General features: G+C 55.0%; 1 protein-coding gene across 5 annotated transcripts in view; it reads left to right on the forward strand.

Moving 5' to 3' along the window:
* ARHGEF10 (Rho guanine nucleotide exchange factor 10) overlaps positions 1-16,014 on the forward strand; it is a 193,433-nt gene that overhangs the window by 98,365 nt on the left and 79,054 nt on the right. For all 5 annotated transcript variants that reach the window (XM_038397350.2, XM_038397348.2, XM_038397349.2 and 2 more), the window contains 2 exons: positions 888-1,033; positions 15,534-15,709. In XM_038397350.2, coding sequence (XP_038253278.1) covers positions 888-1,033; positions 15,534-15,709 — 322 coding nt within the window. The remainder of the gene's footprint in view (positions 1-887; positions 1,034-15,533; positions 15,710-16,014) is intronic.

The following is a 16,014-nucleotide window of genomic DNA, read 5'->3' on the forward strand; positions in this document are numbered from 1 at the left end:
CTGGAGAGGAAGCAGTCAACCAAAGCATAGGCATTTCTAGGCCTTTTGCATCATTAAGATCAATATTTCAAAAGAAAAAAAGCAGTGAATTTATCACAGTATTGGGATAAGCATGGATGTGCTTTATTTATCTGTATAGCCAAATGGTTAAAAATTGTGTACTCTACTTACAGCAATAGCAGGGCTGCATCTGGAACACTGGTTTTAGTTCCAGATTCTCTGGAGGTAGAGGATTGACCTAGGTCTTTTAACCTTTCCTCCTAATTATATATCTTTACACTGCACTGTAGCTTGTCTAAACAGCAACATGATGATCATCGACATGTAGTTAAAGGAGTTAAACATAGAGACAAATTTTTCCTAATAGGCACTTGTTCATGCTTTGGGGACAGGGGAGAGCGGGGCAGTGCTCCCAATGGGGGTTCCAGGTGACATTGTGCTATCAGATGTGGCAGCTTTGTGGCACGCAGTGGGAGCCTGTATACTGCATTATGTGCTTTCCTCAACTGTCAGTCAGCTCTGTAGACCAGTGCAGGCCGAGGCAGTAGCCATGACCCTGTCTCCTCCTGCTCTTTCTTGCCCCCTTGTAATAGTTGACATCTTAGAGCATATGTGAATTGACTGGAAGGGAGTAGAGAGAAAGAAATTGTAGAAATCTATGGGCCCAATTCCTGTTTTATGCCAGAGGGGTGTAAAAGGGCCTTTATGTAAATGGGAATCGGTCCTAAGAGTTTAACAAAGATATTGAATCCATGTCCTTAAATCCACCTATAAACACTTTTAATACGGTATAGAATACGGTATCCCATTATATTTGCTTCTGTTTTTGCAGTGGATGTTGGCTATGTCGTGTATACATTAATATGTTGATCATTTTAAAACTCCAGTTACTCAGCAGTGGAAACCGATACCTAATACGGACTGATGATATGTTAGAAACAGTTTACAACGAGAAAGGAGAAATTGTCAAAACCAAAGAACGACGACTCTTCATGCTGAACGATGTATTGATGTGTGCAACAGTGAGTGCACGGTAAGGTTCACTTCACGCTGTTTGAACTGATCACTTGGAAACTTGAACTGGAATGGACTCTTAATGGAAACTTTAACCATAGATACTAGATTCTATAAATTTCAATAATGTGCCAGTAGCTTTGTTGTTCCCTCCTGATTGTATTTTAAAGAACTAAGATAAACCACTAGAAAAAAGTACAAACAGAAAATTACCGATAGACAGAAGCAGTTTGTCCAGGTTCCAGATCTTGGTAAGATTTGATCTATAGTGGAGATTAGGTGGCACAGTTGCTTAGTGCATTAACTCCTCACCTCTGAAGACCTGAGTGTTGGCCTTGAGTTAGGTAATGGGTGAAAGTGAGTTTGTAGGAGCTCAGTCTGGTATTGATTCTTTGTGTGCACATGCACACACAAACAAAACTGTAATTTGTTCGAGTTTTATTTTTAAATAAAATAAACTTTGAGTTTATTTTATTTAAAAATAAAAAAGCTCACGTGAAATCCTGGAACCACTGGAATCGATTAGAACCCATTAACATCAGTTGGGCCAGGCCTTCATCCTTGAAGCCTAAAACTGAAGAATTAAGACTGAGGTGCTTAGAAAAAAGTATCTTTTGCATAGTGCTTTCTGTCCTATTGCTGGCTATAACTGGTGCTATTAGCCTGTCACTTTCACTTGTGCCAAGGTCACACACATTTTAACATGTCGGTTGTATTGTAATTTTTTTTCCTTTGTCTATGGGTGCATGCTGACAGAGAACATATAGACAGACCATTAAGTTCGTTCTTTCTTTCCTTCCTTCCTTCCTCAAGGAACGTCTCTATCTGTCTGTCTTTAACTAACTAAACTAAAACTAGCAGCTTTACTCAGCTTAATGTGATGTCTTCAGTACACTACTGAAATGTGAATACTATGAAATATTCCTTACCTATTTTGTGTAATCTTACCAGTGCTAAGTCTCAAACGATACCAGCAAGTGAAAAGTGACTTTTAATAACACTTTGCTCTTCAGATGTTCACAAGCTGTTTTCCTATTAACCAGGAATTGATATTCTTCTCCTTTCCCTTTTATTCAGTCCTTCAGTCACACCTGGCTATTTTCTTGTGATTCATTGAGAGAAAATTGCTTTCTTTTGCCTATTTTAGTCCTTTCTGTGACACCTTGTCCTGGATTCTGTGTAATTGTTCCTAAAGTGGCAGAATGCAACCTGTTTTCTTTACTCATGTGAAAAGTCCATGATTTTGCTGAGTCTCTGGGTTTGCTATTAAGGTGACTGTTATAGTAACCAGACACAATGCTCCTCTTCCTGTGGGCTTGACCATTACTTAGCTCCCTGCTTAGGGATGTTATCTAATTTGGTACACATGTGCCATGGAGATTGTGACAAAACTCTGTCCTTGCCTCTGTGGATCCCACGTTTCCTGGCAGATTTCGCTAGCCTCAGAGGCTCACTGTGACCCTCCACGTAACCCTTCTTTCTCTAGAGACAAGGGTCACAGTCTACTGAGCCATTTTCATCATAAGCCAGCGTGGGAAGTGAGGAGAAGTTATCCTTCCTTGCACAGTCTCTGTTGTCTCCCAGTCTCAGTGATTAAACAGGGGGCAAAGGTGGGGGGGGAAGAGCCTGGGCCCACCCTCTACTCCGGACTCCAGCCCAGGGACCCTAATAGTATCCACTATGGTAGCTGACCTATTAGAAACATGACATGTACAATTCCCTGGCCTACTTCCCCCACAGCAGCCCTCCCTTCCTCAAGCTCCACTTCACCCTTACCTCAGGGCCTCCTTCCTTGTGCCTGATATGGTGTGTACTACTCAGCCTCTCCAACCGCGCAACTTCTTCTTACAGCTCCTGACATGCACCCCCACCTGATTGACTGACTGGGAGGCTTTTAACTAGTTTCAGCCAGCCCCTGATTGGCTTCAGGTCTCCCAATCAACATAGCCTTCTCCCTGCCTTCTGGAAAGTTCTTAATTGGCCCCAGATGTCTTAACTGACGGGGGGCAGCTGCCATTTCACTTATCCTGGTACCAGGGATTTGTTTAGCCTGGAGCGAATCTATCTCTCTCTGCCACTACTCTTCCATAGCCTTCTAGCTTGGAGGGAGGTGGGAAGCTGCTACTCCTGCTGCTGCTAGGCCCTCAGCTCTCCCTGCTGCTCCAGCTGCTCCCCTGGCTGGGCCAGACACCCCCACCCCGTTCTCTGCTACCTGCTTGCTGGACCCCCCACTCTTGGGTGCTGCTACTGCTGTAACTGCAGCCCCGGGGGCGGGGAGGGGGCTGCTAGCCCACTCCCCAGAGAGGAGGAGTGAGGGACCCCAGCCACTGCTGTTGTGGACACCACCACCATTACCACCACCTGAGAGGGGTCCATTCTGCCTGCCTGGACACCACCTGGAGTTCCTGGAGCTGCTGCTGCTGCAGAGGCCGCTGCCTGGAGCTGCTGAAGCCCGAGGAGGAGAAGAGGATCATCTGCCAGTGGGGCAGCACCTAGAGACTTTGCAGACCACCGTGGAGGGGGCCCTAAGACTGAGTAATTTTCAAACTGTGCTCTTGTGGTGGGGTTTTGACTGTGTTTGTAGGGACACAGGGGGTGTGGCGTGGAGCTGCCCCCCGATCCATCTGTGTGCCCCCCAACCCCCACCACTATTACCACCACCGCTGCCCCCTCCACCATCCCCACTGGCTGTATACCATCTGCCTCAGCTCCTGCCTCTGGACTCAGCTGCTTGCTTGGCTTGTCACGCCCTATTTCCACGCTTTGGGCCAGAAGCAGCAGCCAGCTTAAAAAAGACTTGTGCAAGTGCACATGGGCACATGTGCCCCCCCCGGACTGCCTTCCCCCCCAGCTTTGCCCTTTACTACCTGCCCCATTTGCCACTTGCTTTGCCTCCCCTTTTGCCCCAGCCCCCCTTACTAGCTTCAGTTTGTTTGCCTGCCCCGCCCATTTCCTTCTGCAGCCTTTGTTTGTTTGCCCCACCCCAGCCTCTGAAGCTAGCCCCTTGGTTTCCCTGTTCTACCCCCAGACCGCTTAGCCCCTCACTCTGTGTGCCCATGCCCCCTCCCATGCGCTTGTGCAATTCCCCATTTTAGTTACAACCCTCTTCACTGCACCCTCAATGTTGTTGTATCCCCCCCTCCCCTAGTGCACCAAGAGGAGCCGGAATTTCCACCTTGTGTCGGTGACTGACCCCAACCCCTGATTGCCCCCCGTCCAGCCCACCCCTTTTGGCGCCCTCCTCCCCTGCCTGCAGCCTAGTGGGGAGGAGTGGTCGACCTGCTTCCCCTCTCCCCTCCTCCTTTTGGTGTCCCCCCTTTCCTCCTTGCTCATGATGGCGGAGGATGAGACGTGTGGGACCCCTCCAGTAGCCCGAGTTCCCCCTCCCCCGCCTACCCCTCCGTCACCCCCCCAAGCTTCTACCTCCGCTGCCGAACCATCTGCCACCGCCCCCGCTGGGGCACCAGCAGCGAAGGGCACCGGGGTGACATCCACTGCTGCCACGTCTCTCCCCCCCTCAGATTCAGGGGGAGCCCCCCCAGCCGGCGGGAAGGGCCAGGGGAAGAAGAAGGGGAAGGGCCCCGCTAAGAAGACCAGGCCCTCCATGGCAGGGGCTGCCCCCAATGCCCCGGCCCCATCTCCAGCTGGGGCGCCCCTCCCCGCTGTTCCCTCCACCAGCTCTGCAGGTGTCCCTCCCCCGGCCCCCAGAGCATACGCCCAGGTGGCGGCAGCCCCCCTGCCTACCGCTACGTCATTTCTCCAGCCCACCGCCTCCGCTACCATCTATAGCGGCCGGGGCCCCTTTCCCACCATGACCAGGAAGCATGGCGTTCGTTGCCTCCTGGTGCCCACCTCGCCCCACGTGGAGACCTATGTGCGGGCGTTGGCGAGGGTGGTGGGGCCCACGGCCACTGTGGCGGCCTCCAAAATGTATGGCAAGGTCGTCTTCTTCTTAACATCGGAGGCCGCCACCCAGGAGGCGGTGGAGAAGGGCCTGGCGGTAGGGGACGTTTTTGTCCACGTAGAGCCGCTCGATGGGGCACGTCCGGAGGGACTGCCCCCTTGCCCGGGAAGGAGGGGCATCCAGGACCCCTGAGTCCCGGCAGGGCACCGGCCCCGTCATTGCCGACACCCCTGCCTGCCCGGCGCCCGAAACCGCCCCTCCTCCTTCCCAGTCCACCATTGCTCCCGCTCAGGCCCAAGGGGCACCTCCCCCACTATGCCCAGACGAGCGGGAGAACCCCGCCCCCGCTGTTTGCAATCTGATGGGGCCTGTGGAGGAGGGTGCGGCAAGGACACCACCAAGCATGGGAGAGGGCCCGCCCCAGGGGAATCTTCCCTCCCTTGTGCTGCCCCACCGTTACCCCCTCGAGTCCCTGAGCCATCGCCTCTGCCTCATGACACAACCCCTGCTAGCCAGCCCCGGGATGATGCCATGGAGGGCTGGGCCCTAGTCCAGGGGAAGCGGGGCAAGCGGAAGGCTCGAGCTCCGCTCCTCCCCTCGACGCGGAGGCCCCCCCAGAAGACCAGGAAGGGGGGCACTGATGCCGAGCCTTCCGCTCTACCCACGGGTGTGTTCCATCCACCAGAGTCGGCTGGGGAAGACGTGGCAGCACTGGAAGGCGGTATCTCCCCTCCACGGGAGTCCCTCCCCTCCAAGACCCCCGAGGCACCATCTGAAACCCCAGTGTGCCCCGAAGTAACCGTCGCTTCAGGTGCTGGCGGGGAGAATCCCGGGGTAGCGGAAAACAATTTCCCATCTATATATGAGGAGATCGAGGCCCTGGGTCTGACCCCGGTCACCCAGGGGGAGGACGATCCTATGCCAGTGGACGACTTCACTCCAGCCCCCCTTTCCCCATGTTCCCTCCCCCAACCGTTGCTTCTGCTCCCACCTCTGAGGAGCCCCTGGACTCCTCCATCAACCCGGCTGCAGAGAGCACCCCGCTGAGAGCCGCCGAGCTAGTTGAGGTGACGGCCAGTGCCACGCGGCTGGAACCTGAGCCACCAGGGGCATCCCTCGCTGGTGAGGAGCATTCGACCTCCTTCCTGGGAGAGGACCCTACAGAAGAAAGTCCACCTCCTGATGCCGTGGCTGCCAAATCCACCAGAGAGCTTGCGCCCGGCATCAGTGAGAGCCCTCTCCCAACCCAGACTCTCACCTCTACCCCTGCCCCTGCCCTTATCCCGCCCACCTCCCGAGATATTATTGCCACCCCTGGGACTGTCTTCTTCCCCTTTCCGACAGATGACTCCCAGGGAGTGGCCTTTGTGTTTCCCCGTCCCGACCCACCAGGGGCTGCTATCCTCCCTCCACCGCCCCCTATCGCCCCAGCATTCAGGTCAACCAATCAGGAGTCCCGTCGGGGGTCCGCACCCTGTCTGCCCGTCTCGCTGGGCCATGGGGCTGTACCAAGGGCCCCGTCGGGGAGTAACCAGACCATAACCCCAGCCCCCCATGCGCTGCGAGAGGAGTTGCGGGAGTTCCTAGAAGACGTGGCTCCCGCAAATAAGTCCAGCTTGCCCTCCAGCGATGGGGGGACTTTAATCAAATCCTCCGGGCCGCAAGGGCCCTCATGGGGGAGGGTAAAGGACCGGGAGGCAGGGCGCCGCGGCCTACCAGCGGGTTCGCCACTTCCATGACTCCTTACTCACCTACGGGGTGGGTCACGGAATGCTGTACGGACAGCCGGGAGCCACGAGCCTCCCTGCCGGCGAGGATCCACCCCAGCCCTCCTCATGGCACCCTTTACCATCGCAACATTGAACACCCGTGGCTGTAGGATGGGTCTCCGCAGGTCCCAGGTGCTCTCCTTCCTGCGGGAGGGGAGGTACTCTGTGGTTTTCCTGCAGGAGACCCATACGGATCCAACCGCAGAAGACAGCTGGCGGCTGGATTGGGGGGACAGGGTCTACTTTAGCCACCTCACAGTTCGTACGGCTGGAGTGGCGACCCTGTTCTCCCCCGACCTACGGCCCGAGGTGCTGGGGGTCACTGAGGCTGTGCCGGGTCACCTGCTGCACCTCCGGGTCCGCATGGAGGGGCTCGTAGTCAACCTCGTCAACATCTATGCCCCAGCAGCGAGCCCAGAGCGGCTGCAATTCTATCAGCAGGCATCCGCCTTCCTCAGCACCTTGGATCCTCAGGAGTGCCTGGTCCTGGGAGGGGACTTTAACATCACCCTTGAGGTGCGGGACTGCTCGGGGACCGAGCAGAGCCCGGCCGCTGTCGCCGTCCTCCAGGAGATAGTCGAACATCACTCCCTGGTGGACGTCTGGCGCGACCACCACCCGGATGACACTTCCACGTTCACCTTTGTCCGGGTGGAGGCACATCGGTCGAGCCACTCCCGGTTGGACCGCATTTATTTATCACGCTTCCATCTTTCACGAGCCCTGGCTTTCCTGACCAACCTCCGGACGTCGATTCTGGAGTTCTTTTGGTCAGGACTGCACTGGGTCCCTGCAGGGGTTCTCCATCTACCTCTGGAGGAGGGAGGGCAGGGCCTAAAATGTCTGCTTACTCAGGTCCATGTCTTCCGCCTCCAGACCCTGCAGAGGCTCCTTTATGGTGCAGGTAGTCCGGCGTGGAGCATACTGGTGCACGCCTTTCTGCGCCGCTTCCGAGGGCTACGATACGACCGGCAGCTCCTTTATCTCCATCCGAGAGGTCTTCCACGAGACCTCTCCGGGCTGCCGGACTTCTACCAGGACCTCCTCCGGACCTGGAAACTCTTTACAACGACCAGGTCCGTGGCGGCCACCGAGGGGGCAGATCTCCTCGCGGAGCCCCTGCTACACAACCCCCAGCTCCGTTTGCAGGTGGCGGAGTCCCGCTCGGTGCGCCAGAGTTTGGTCCTGGCAGAGGTCACAGGAGTCGGAGACCTCCTGGACTATGACTGGGGAGACTGGCTGGATCCGCTAACCTTCGCTCAGCGCATGGGGCTTTCCAGACCTTGTACTCCCCGGCGCATACTTCAGGAGGTGAAGGCCGCTTTGCCGCCCGCTGCTTGGGTTTATCTCGACCGGGTCCTGCACGAGGGCACGTCCCGCCCACCCACTACCCCAGGCCCGCCGGACCTTTTAATTGGACCCCTGCCCCGTGGACCCAACCGATCCCTTCACCCCTTCACTAGAAGCCGGCTGCACGAGATGCAGCCGGTCTGCTTTCAAACCGCGCCAAGAAAACATCTCTACACGCTCGTGCTCCACACACTTCACGCCCGCACCCTCGTGTCCCGCCCCGATACAAAATGGCGGGACCTCCTGCCACCTTTGGAGGGTGAGGAGCCTCGGTGGGCCAGCCTATATTCCACCTTAGTTCCGAGGCCCGCTGGGGATGTCAGTTGGCGGCTCCTTTATGGAGGTGTGAGCACAGGCGTGTACTTGGCGCGGTTCACCTCAGTCCCAGACACCTGCCCCTTTTGCGGCGTGAGGAAAACCCTGGCACATGTCTACCTGGAGTGTGCCAGGCTGCAGCCCCTATTCCGGCTCCTCACCAATATTTTATTACGTTTTTGGTTGCACTTCTCCCCTCACCTTCTCATTTATGCACTCCCTATCCGTGACCCCACAAAGTCACGGGATCTCCTGGTCAACCTCCTCCTGGCCCTAGCTAAAATGGCCATCTACAAAATCAGAGTGAGGAGGTTGGCCGATGGAGTCTCCTGTGACTGTGGGGCCTATTTCCGATCCTCGGTCCGTTCACGTATCCGGGCAGAGTTCCTCTGGGCGGCGTCCTCTGACTCCCTTGACGCCTTTGAGGAGCAGTGGGCGCTGTCCGGGGTTCTCTGCTCAGTGTCCCCGTCCGGTTCCCTTCGTTTGACCCTTTGACCCTACTGCTATCCCTGTTATTTTATTAATTGTCCCCCGGAATTTTTTGGGCATCTAGGTCCTGTGGATCCCCCTTTTAGGCTGGGGGTGATCCTTTAGCAATGGACGGGCTTCACCCGCCCACTTCCCAGATCCCAATAAGACTACTCTTCCATAGCCTTCTAGCTTGGAGGGAGGTGGGAAGCTGCTACTCCTGCTGCTGCTAGGCCCTCAGCTCTCCCTGCTGCTCCAGCTGCTCCCCTGGCTGGGCTAGGCACCCCCCCCCCCCCCGTTCTCTGTTACCTGGTTGCTGGACACCCCACTCTTGGGTGCTGCTACTGCTCCAACTGCAGCCCTGGAGGGGGGTCTGCTAGCCCACTCCCCAGAGAGGAGGAGTGAGGGACCCCAGCCACTGCTGTTGTGGACACCACCATCACCACCTGAGAGGGGTCCTTTCTGCCTGCCTGGATCACCACCTGGAGTTCCTGGAGCTGCTGCGGAGTCTGCTGCCTGGAGCTGCTGAAGCCTGAGGAGGAGAAGAAGAGGACCATCTACCAATGGGGGAGCACCTAGAGACTTTGCAGACCACCGTGGAGGGGGCCTTAAGTCTGAGTAACTTTCAAACTGTGCTCTTGTGGTGGGGGTCTTGAGTGTGTTTCCAGGGACACGGGGGTGTGGCATGGAGCTGCCCCCGATCCATCTGTGTGCCCCCCCAACCCCCACCACTACTACCACCACCGCTGGCCCCTCCACAACCCCCACTGGCTATATACCATCTGCCTCAGCTCCTACAGTTGTTTGCTTGGCTTGCCACGCCCTATTTCCACCCTTTGGGCCAGAAGCAGCAGCCAGCTTAAACAGACATTGTGCAAGCGCATGTGGGCACACGTGCCCCCCCCGGACTGCCCACCCAACAAATGGGTGCAGGTTGCCCTTTGCAGCTTTTGCCCCCCCATGCCCCACCCCCCCCTTACTACCTTCTGTTTGTTTGCCTCCCCCCCATTTCTTTCTACAGCCTTTGTTTGTTTGCCCTGCCCCAGCTTCTGAAGCTAGCCCCTTGGTTTCCCTGCCCTAACTCCAGCCCGCTTAGACCCTTGTTCTGTGTGTCCATGCCCCCTCCCATGCGCTTGTGCCACTCCCCATTTTAGTTTTCAACCCTCTTCACTGCACCCCCAATGTTGTTGTATCGCCCTCTCCCCTAGTGCACCTAGAGGAGCCGGAATTCCACCCTGTGTCAGTGACTGACCCCTAACCCCTGATTGCCCCCCGTCCAGCCCACCCCTTTTGGCGCCCTCCTCCCCTGCCTGCAGCCTAGTGGGGAGGAGTTGTCGACCTGCTTTCTCTTTCACCTCCTTCTTCTGGTATCTCCCCTTCCCTCCCTGCTCACGATGCTGGGGGACGAGATGGGTGGGCCCCCCCCAGCAGCCACAGCTACCCCTCCCCCGTCTACCCCTCCATCACCCCCCCAAGTCTCTACCTCCGCTGCCGAACCATCTGCCACCACTCCCGCTGGGGCACCAGCAGTGACAAGCACTGCTGCCACGTCCTTCCCCCACTCAGATTCTGGGAGAGCCCCCCAGCCAGCGGGAAGGGCCAGGGTAAGAAGAAGGGGAAGGGCCCCGCTAAAAAGATCAGGCCCTCCATGGCAGGGGCTGCCCCCAGTGCCCCGGCCCCACCACCGGCTAGGGCATTCCTCCCTGGGTGTCCCTCCTCCGGCCCTCAAGGCGTATGCCCAGGTGGCAGCTGCCCCCCCCCCCGCCTGCCGCTACGTCATCTCTTCCGCCCACCGCCTCTGCCACCATCTATAGCGGTTGGGGCCCCTTTCCCACCATGACCAGGAAGCACGGCATCCGTTGCCTCCTGGTGCCCGCCTTGCCCCATATGGAGACCTATGTGCGGGCGTTGGCAAGGGTGGTGGGGCCCACGGCCATTATGGCAGCCTCCAAAATGTATGGCAAGGTTGTCTTCTTCTTAGTATCAGAGGCCGCCACCCAGGAGGCGGTGGAGAAGGGCCTGGCAATAGGGGGCTTGTTCGTCCCCTTGGAGCCGCTAGAGGACCTGGGCGTCCGCCTGGTCCTGACATCCATCCCTCCCTTTCTTCCCAATGCCACCCTGTTACCTGCCCTCTCTACCCTGGGGAAACCCACCTCTGTCATCAGCCCTCTCCCGTTGGGCTGCAAAGACCCCGCCCTCCGTCACGTCCTCTCGTTCCGCCGGCAAGTGCAGCTTCAACTGACGGAGAGGCGCTGGAGGGGTCCTTCCTAGTCCTCTACCAGGGGGCCCATTACCGGGTGCATTACTCCACGGGGGAGGCCTGGTGCTACCTCTGCCGGGCAATGGGGCGCTTTCCAAGGGACTGCACCGTGGCCTGGCAAGGAGGGGCATCTGGGACTCCCGAGCCCCGGCAGGGCACTGGCCCCGTCATCGCCCGTGGTCCTGGCTGCCCGGCGCCCGAAACCACCCCGCCTCCTTCCCAGTCCACCATTGCTCCCACTCGGGCCCAAGGGGCACCTCCCCAACTATGCGCAGAGCAGCGGGAGAGCCCCGCCCCCGCTGTTTGCAATCTGATGGGGCCTGTGGAGGAGGGTGTGGCAGGGACACCGCCGGGCATAGGAGAGGGCCTGCCCCAAGGGGAACCTTCCCTCCCTTGTGCTGCCCCACCGTTATCCCCTCAAGTCCCTGAGCCATCGCCTCTGCCCCCTGACACGACCCCTGCTAGCCAGCCCCTGGATGATGCCATGGAGCGCTGGACCCTAATCCAGGAGAAGCGGGGCAAGCGGAAGGCTCGAGCTCCGCTCCTCCCCTCGACGCGGAGGCCCCCCCAGAAGACCAGGAAGGGGGGCACTGATGCCGAGCCTTCCGCTCTACCCACGGGTGTGTTCCATCCACCGGAGCTGGCTGGGGAAGATGTGGCAGCACTGGAAGGCAGTATCTCCCCTCCACGGGAGTCCTTCCCCTCCAAGGCCCCCGAGGCGCCATCTGAAACCTCAGTGTGTCCCGAGGCAATCGTCGCGTCAGGTGCCAGCAGGGAGAATCCCAGGGTGGCGGAAAATGATTTCCCATCCATATATGAGGAGACCGAGGCCCTGGGTCTGACCTTGGTCACCCAGGGGTGGGATGACCCTATGCCAGCGGGCCTCAATCTGGGCGACTTCACTCCAGCCCCCCTTTTCCCATGCTCCCTCCCCCAACTGTTGCTTCCGCTCCCACCTCCGAGGAACCCCTGGACTCCTCCATCAGCCCAGCTGAGGGCCACCGAGCCTGTTGAGGCGACGGCCAGTGCCATGCGGCCAGGACCTGAGCCACCAGGGGCACTCCTCGTTGGTGAGGAGCATTTGACCTCCTTCCTGGGAGGGGGCCCTACAGAAGATAGTCCACCTCCTAATGCCGTGGCTGCCAAATCCACCATAGAGCCCTCTCCCGGCATCATTGAGAGCCCTCTCCCGGCCCAGAATCTCGCTTCTAACCCTGCCCGTGCCCCATCCCGTCCACCTCCCGAGATATTATTGCCGCCCCTGGGGCTGTCTCCTTCCCTTTGCCAATAGATGACCCCCAGGGAGCAGCCTTTGTGTTTACCCGTCCTGACCCACCAGGGGCTACTATCTTCCCTCCTCCGCCCCCTAACGCCCCAGCGTTCGAGGCACCAACCCATAAGGAGCCCCGTCGGGACCCTTTGACCACACTCCTGTCCCTGTTATTTCATTAGTTGTCCTCCGGAATTATTTGGAATCTGGGTCCTGTGGATCCCCCTTTTGTGCTGGGGGGGATCCTTTAGCAGTGGATGGGCTTTGCCCGCCCACTTCCCGGATCCCAAAAGGACTACTTTTCTATAGCCATCTGGCCTTGCCCCGAAACAGGATTTGTTAACATAGAAAAAGATCTCATTAAAATTTACAGGGTTATTTTTTCTCTAGCAGTTCAGAATTGAACTAGCTCTCACAAGTTCTCCACCCACACCTTTTCCATAATAATGTGTTTATAAAGGCTTTACTCGTGTCAACAATAGGGCTTTTCACCTCTAACCGCTGTGCATTCCACTTAGGGATGGGCCCAGCTGCAAGCTGTGCCTCCAGATCAGGATCCATACTATTCTGCAGCTTTGAGGCATCCGGATCTGGGGCTTCTTCATAGACTTTAAATCCATAAAGGATCATTATAATACTTGCTCATTCTTGTAGGAACAACACTGGCAAAGGAACAACACTGCTGATAGTGACCACTCTCTGCCCCTGTAGCCAATCCCCTCCTATCCATGAAACTTGATTTCTTGGCACATCTGCTGATAGGATTCATCAGGGAATAGGAGACAAAGATAAATCTCCTTTCTCACAAACACACCCTGCTCATATTTGCTGGATTTTCTACCCTCCGTTTATGGAGGCAGAAAGGACAGTCTGTCCCATGATTTGGAAAATATCTTGTCCTTTTTTTTAAAGTGATTTGTGGGTCACCCATGATTGCAAGGGGTGGAACCTTGCAAGGGGTGCATATATGGTGGAACCTATTGATAGGGAAGTATTATTTTATTCCAGAGAATATCTTCACGCTAAGCAGTGTTGCAGTTTGCACATTCCAATACTTTAAAACAAGATTGGCTTTTGTTTTTCTTCATTATGAAGCAGTTTTGCTATCAGCAGGTTTCAGTGTATTTATGCATCATAAATGTGAAAACCTTATATTAAAGATATGTTAGGGTAGTACTGAATATTTAATAATGCCAAGAAATGCAAATTAGACATTTGGTTTGGGATTTCATGCCTGTGGAATATAGTAGATTTGATAAAGGTGATCACAGATTATAGTTAAAATACTAGAGGAGAGTGACATTTTTAGTTGTCATCCTGTGGAAAATAAAGGTTTGGTAAAATAAAACATCAGTGAGAACTGGTGGAGCATTGTCAAGGTAAGTGGAAAATTGTGGATACAATAATTGTAGATTTTAAGATACTCTGAAACTTGTGATTCACGAGGAGCATGAAAGGAATACAGCTAAAATTTGGATTTATCCAGGGTTCAGCTTATTCCTCACCAGAGATTAATTAATACTTTAGAAGTCTTCGATCATTAGGGGCTGTTTTCTGTGCCTAAGCACATATGAAAATTAATTATGCCATTATTTATCTCAGCTCTTAGCCCTGCTTCATACACATGTATACATGTTTCATTTTGTGCTGTGCTTCATGTATTTGGTTGTGCCTGGCATATTCTGTTTGGAATGGTTAATCATTTATGTGAGAGTTCTCTACATTATGAACAACAGCAGATCATCTACATGTTGCTTTTTCTTCTGTCTTCAGAGGAAAGAAAAACCTAAAATACATAGTATTGTGCCACACGAGTGGGGTTGCCAGGCATCTGGTTTTTGACTGGAACACCTGATTGAAAAGGGACCCTGGCAGCTCCGGTCGGCACTGCAAACTGGGCCATTAAAAGTCCAGTCGTCAGCAAAGCTGAGCCCCAGGGCTAAGGCAATCTCCCTACTTGCACTGGCTCCGCGCTCATCCTGGAACCAGCCACCAGGTCCCTGCAGCCCCTTGGCACTGGGGTGGCCAGGGACTGGGAAGCTCTGCATGCTGCCCCCACCCTCAGTAATGGCTCCACAGCTCCCATTGGCTGGGAACTGTGACCAATGGGAGCTTCAGGGGGCAGTGCCTGCAGGTGCGAAGGCAGCACGCACCATGCAGAGTCGCCTGGCTGCCCATGAGCCTAGTGGCTGCAGGGATCTGGTGGCCGCTTCCTCGGAGCCACAGTAAGCACTACTGGGACCCCATGACCCTGGCCCAGCCTGTAGCCCCCCTCACACCCGAAACCCCTCACCCCCAGCTGGAGGTCTCACCCCCCTGCACCCAACCTCCTGCCCAGCCTGGAGCCCCTCCTGCACCCTAAATCCCTCATCCCCAGCCCCACTCCAGAGCATGGACTCCCAACCAGAGTTCTCACCTGCTGCACACCTGCCCCAGCCTGCACCCCAAATCCCTCATCCCCAGCTCCATCCCAGAGCCTGAACTCCCGGCCCAGAACCCATACTCCCTCTCGTACCCCAACCCCATTCCCCAGCCCGGCGAAAGTGAGTGAGGGTGGAGAAGAGTGGGTGATGGAGGGGGCGGGGAATGGAGTGAGTAGGGGTGGGGCCTCAGAGAAAGGGCGGGGCAGGGATGTTCAGATTTGTGCTGTTAGAAAGTTGGCAACCCTACACATGAGAGCTGAGGTCAGATGAGAATCTAATACTGTTTGACCGGTGGGAGCAGGGCATTCTCACTAGAGGTTCAGTTCACCCATCAAAGTCCAAGTCTTCTGATCTTGAGCGCATGATAGGTAATCCCTTGGGTAATATACTTTAAATATTTTGTGAGCCCTCTAGTGACCCTCTCTGTCATCTGTGTTCCAAATGTCCTCAGAGGCTAGCCTGAACAGTAGTGTGTCTATGTAGCTAAGTCTTGCATGATATATATAGTTAGTAAACGTGTTTACCTGGACCCCAGTATACCCAGCGTAGTTCCTTTACATTATGTTTGTTGTGTAAAGAGCAAAAGACACAGCAATGCTGGTCAATGTGATGGGTGTGATTTTTTTAAAAAATAGAATTGCACATGTTACAGAGACCTATGTAGTAGGCATATTTTTCAAATAAAAATAGTAAATAAAATGACTACTAGCATGAAAGACATACAGGTGCTCAAAAAATCAATAATTTATGCATCTTCCAGCTCTTCGTATGAAAGCAGTGGCATCATGGCAACTGGCCTAAGGTATTTATTAAAATGGAGTGTGCCACTTGGACAAGTGGAAGTAATAGAATATGGCAGCAGTGAAGGCCCAGGAGAGAACTGCAGATTCCCACCTCAGCACTCGGCCGAGAATGTCATCGTTAATGTTAAGCCAAGTAAGTGACAGGCACCATTATTGATGGATTTTACTTCTGATTAAGGCCCTGGTTCAGATTTAGATGGGTGACTGAAAGCAAAAAGGAAAGTGTTCTGTGTATGTTTGTTCTTGCATTATGTACAATAATTTTTTAAAAATTCTGAAAATGCATGAAGTTCTAACCAGACTTTTGACTTAATATGTGACTCACCTTTATTTATGCCACTCAGTAGTGACTATGATTGGGAAATGCAAGACATCAAACTTTACTGCATTGATTACTTCTGGGTCCTGTCCTGGGTCTAGCAGCATCCATGGTTCAGG

Source organism: Dermochelys coriacea, chromosome 3 (genome assembly GCF_009764565.3).
Source record: "Dermochelys coriacea isolate rDerCor1 chromosome 3, rDerCor1.pri.v4, whole genome shotgun sequence".
Classification (NCBI taxonomy): domain Eukaryota; kingdom Metazoa; phylum Chordata; order Testudines; family Dermochelyidae; genus Dermochelys; species Dermochelys coriacea.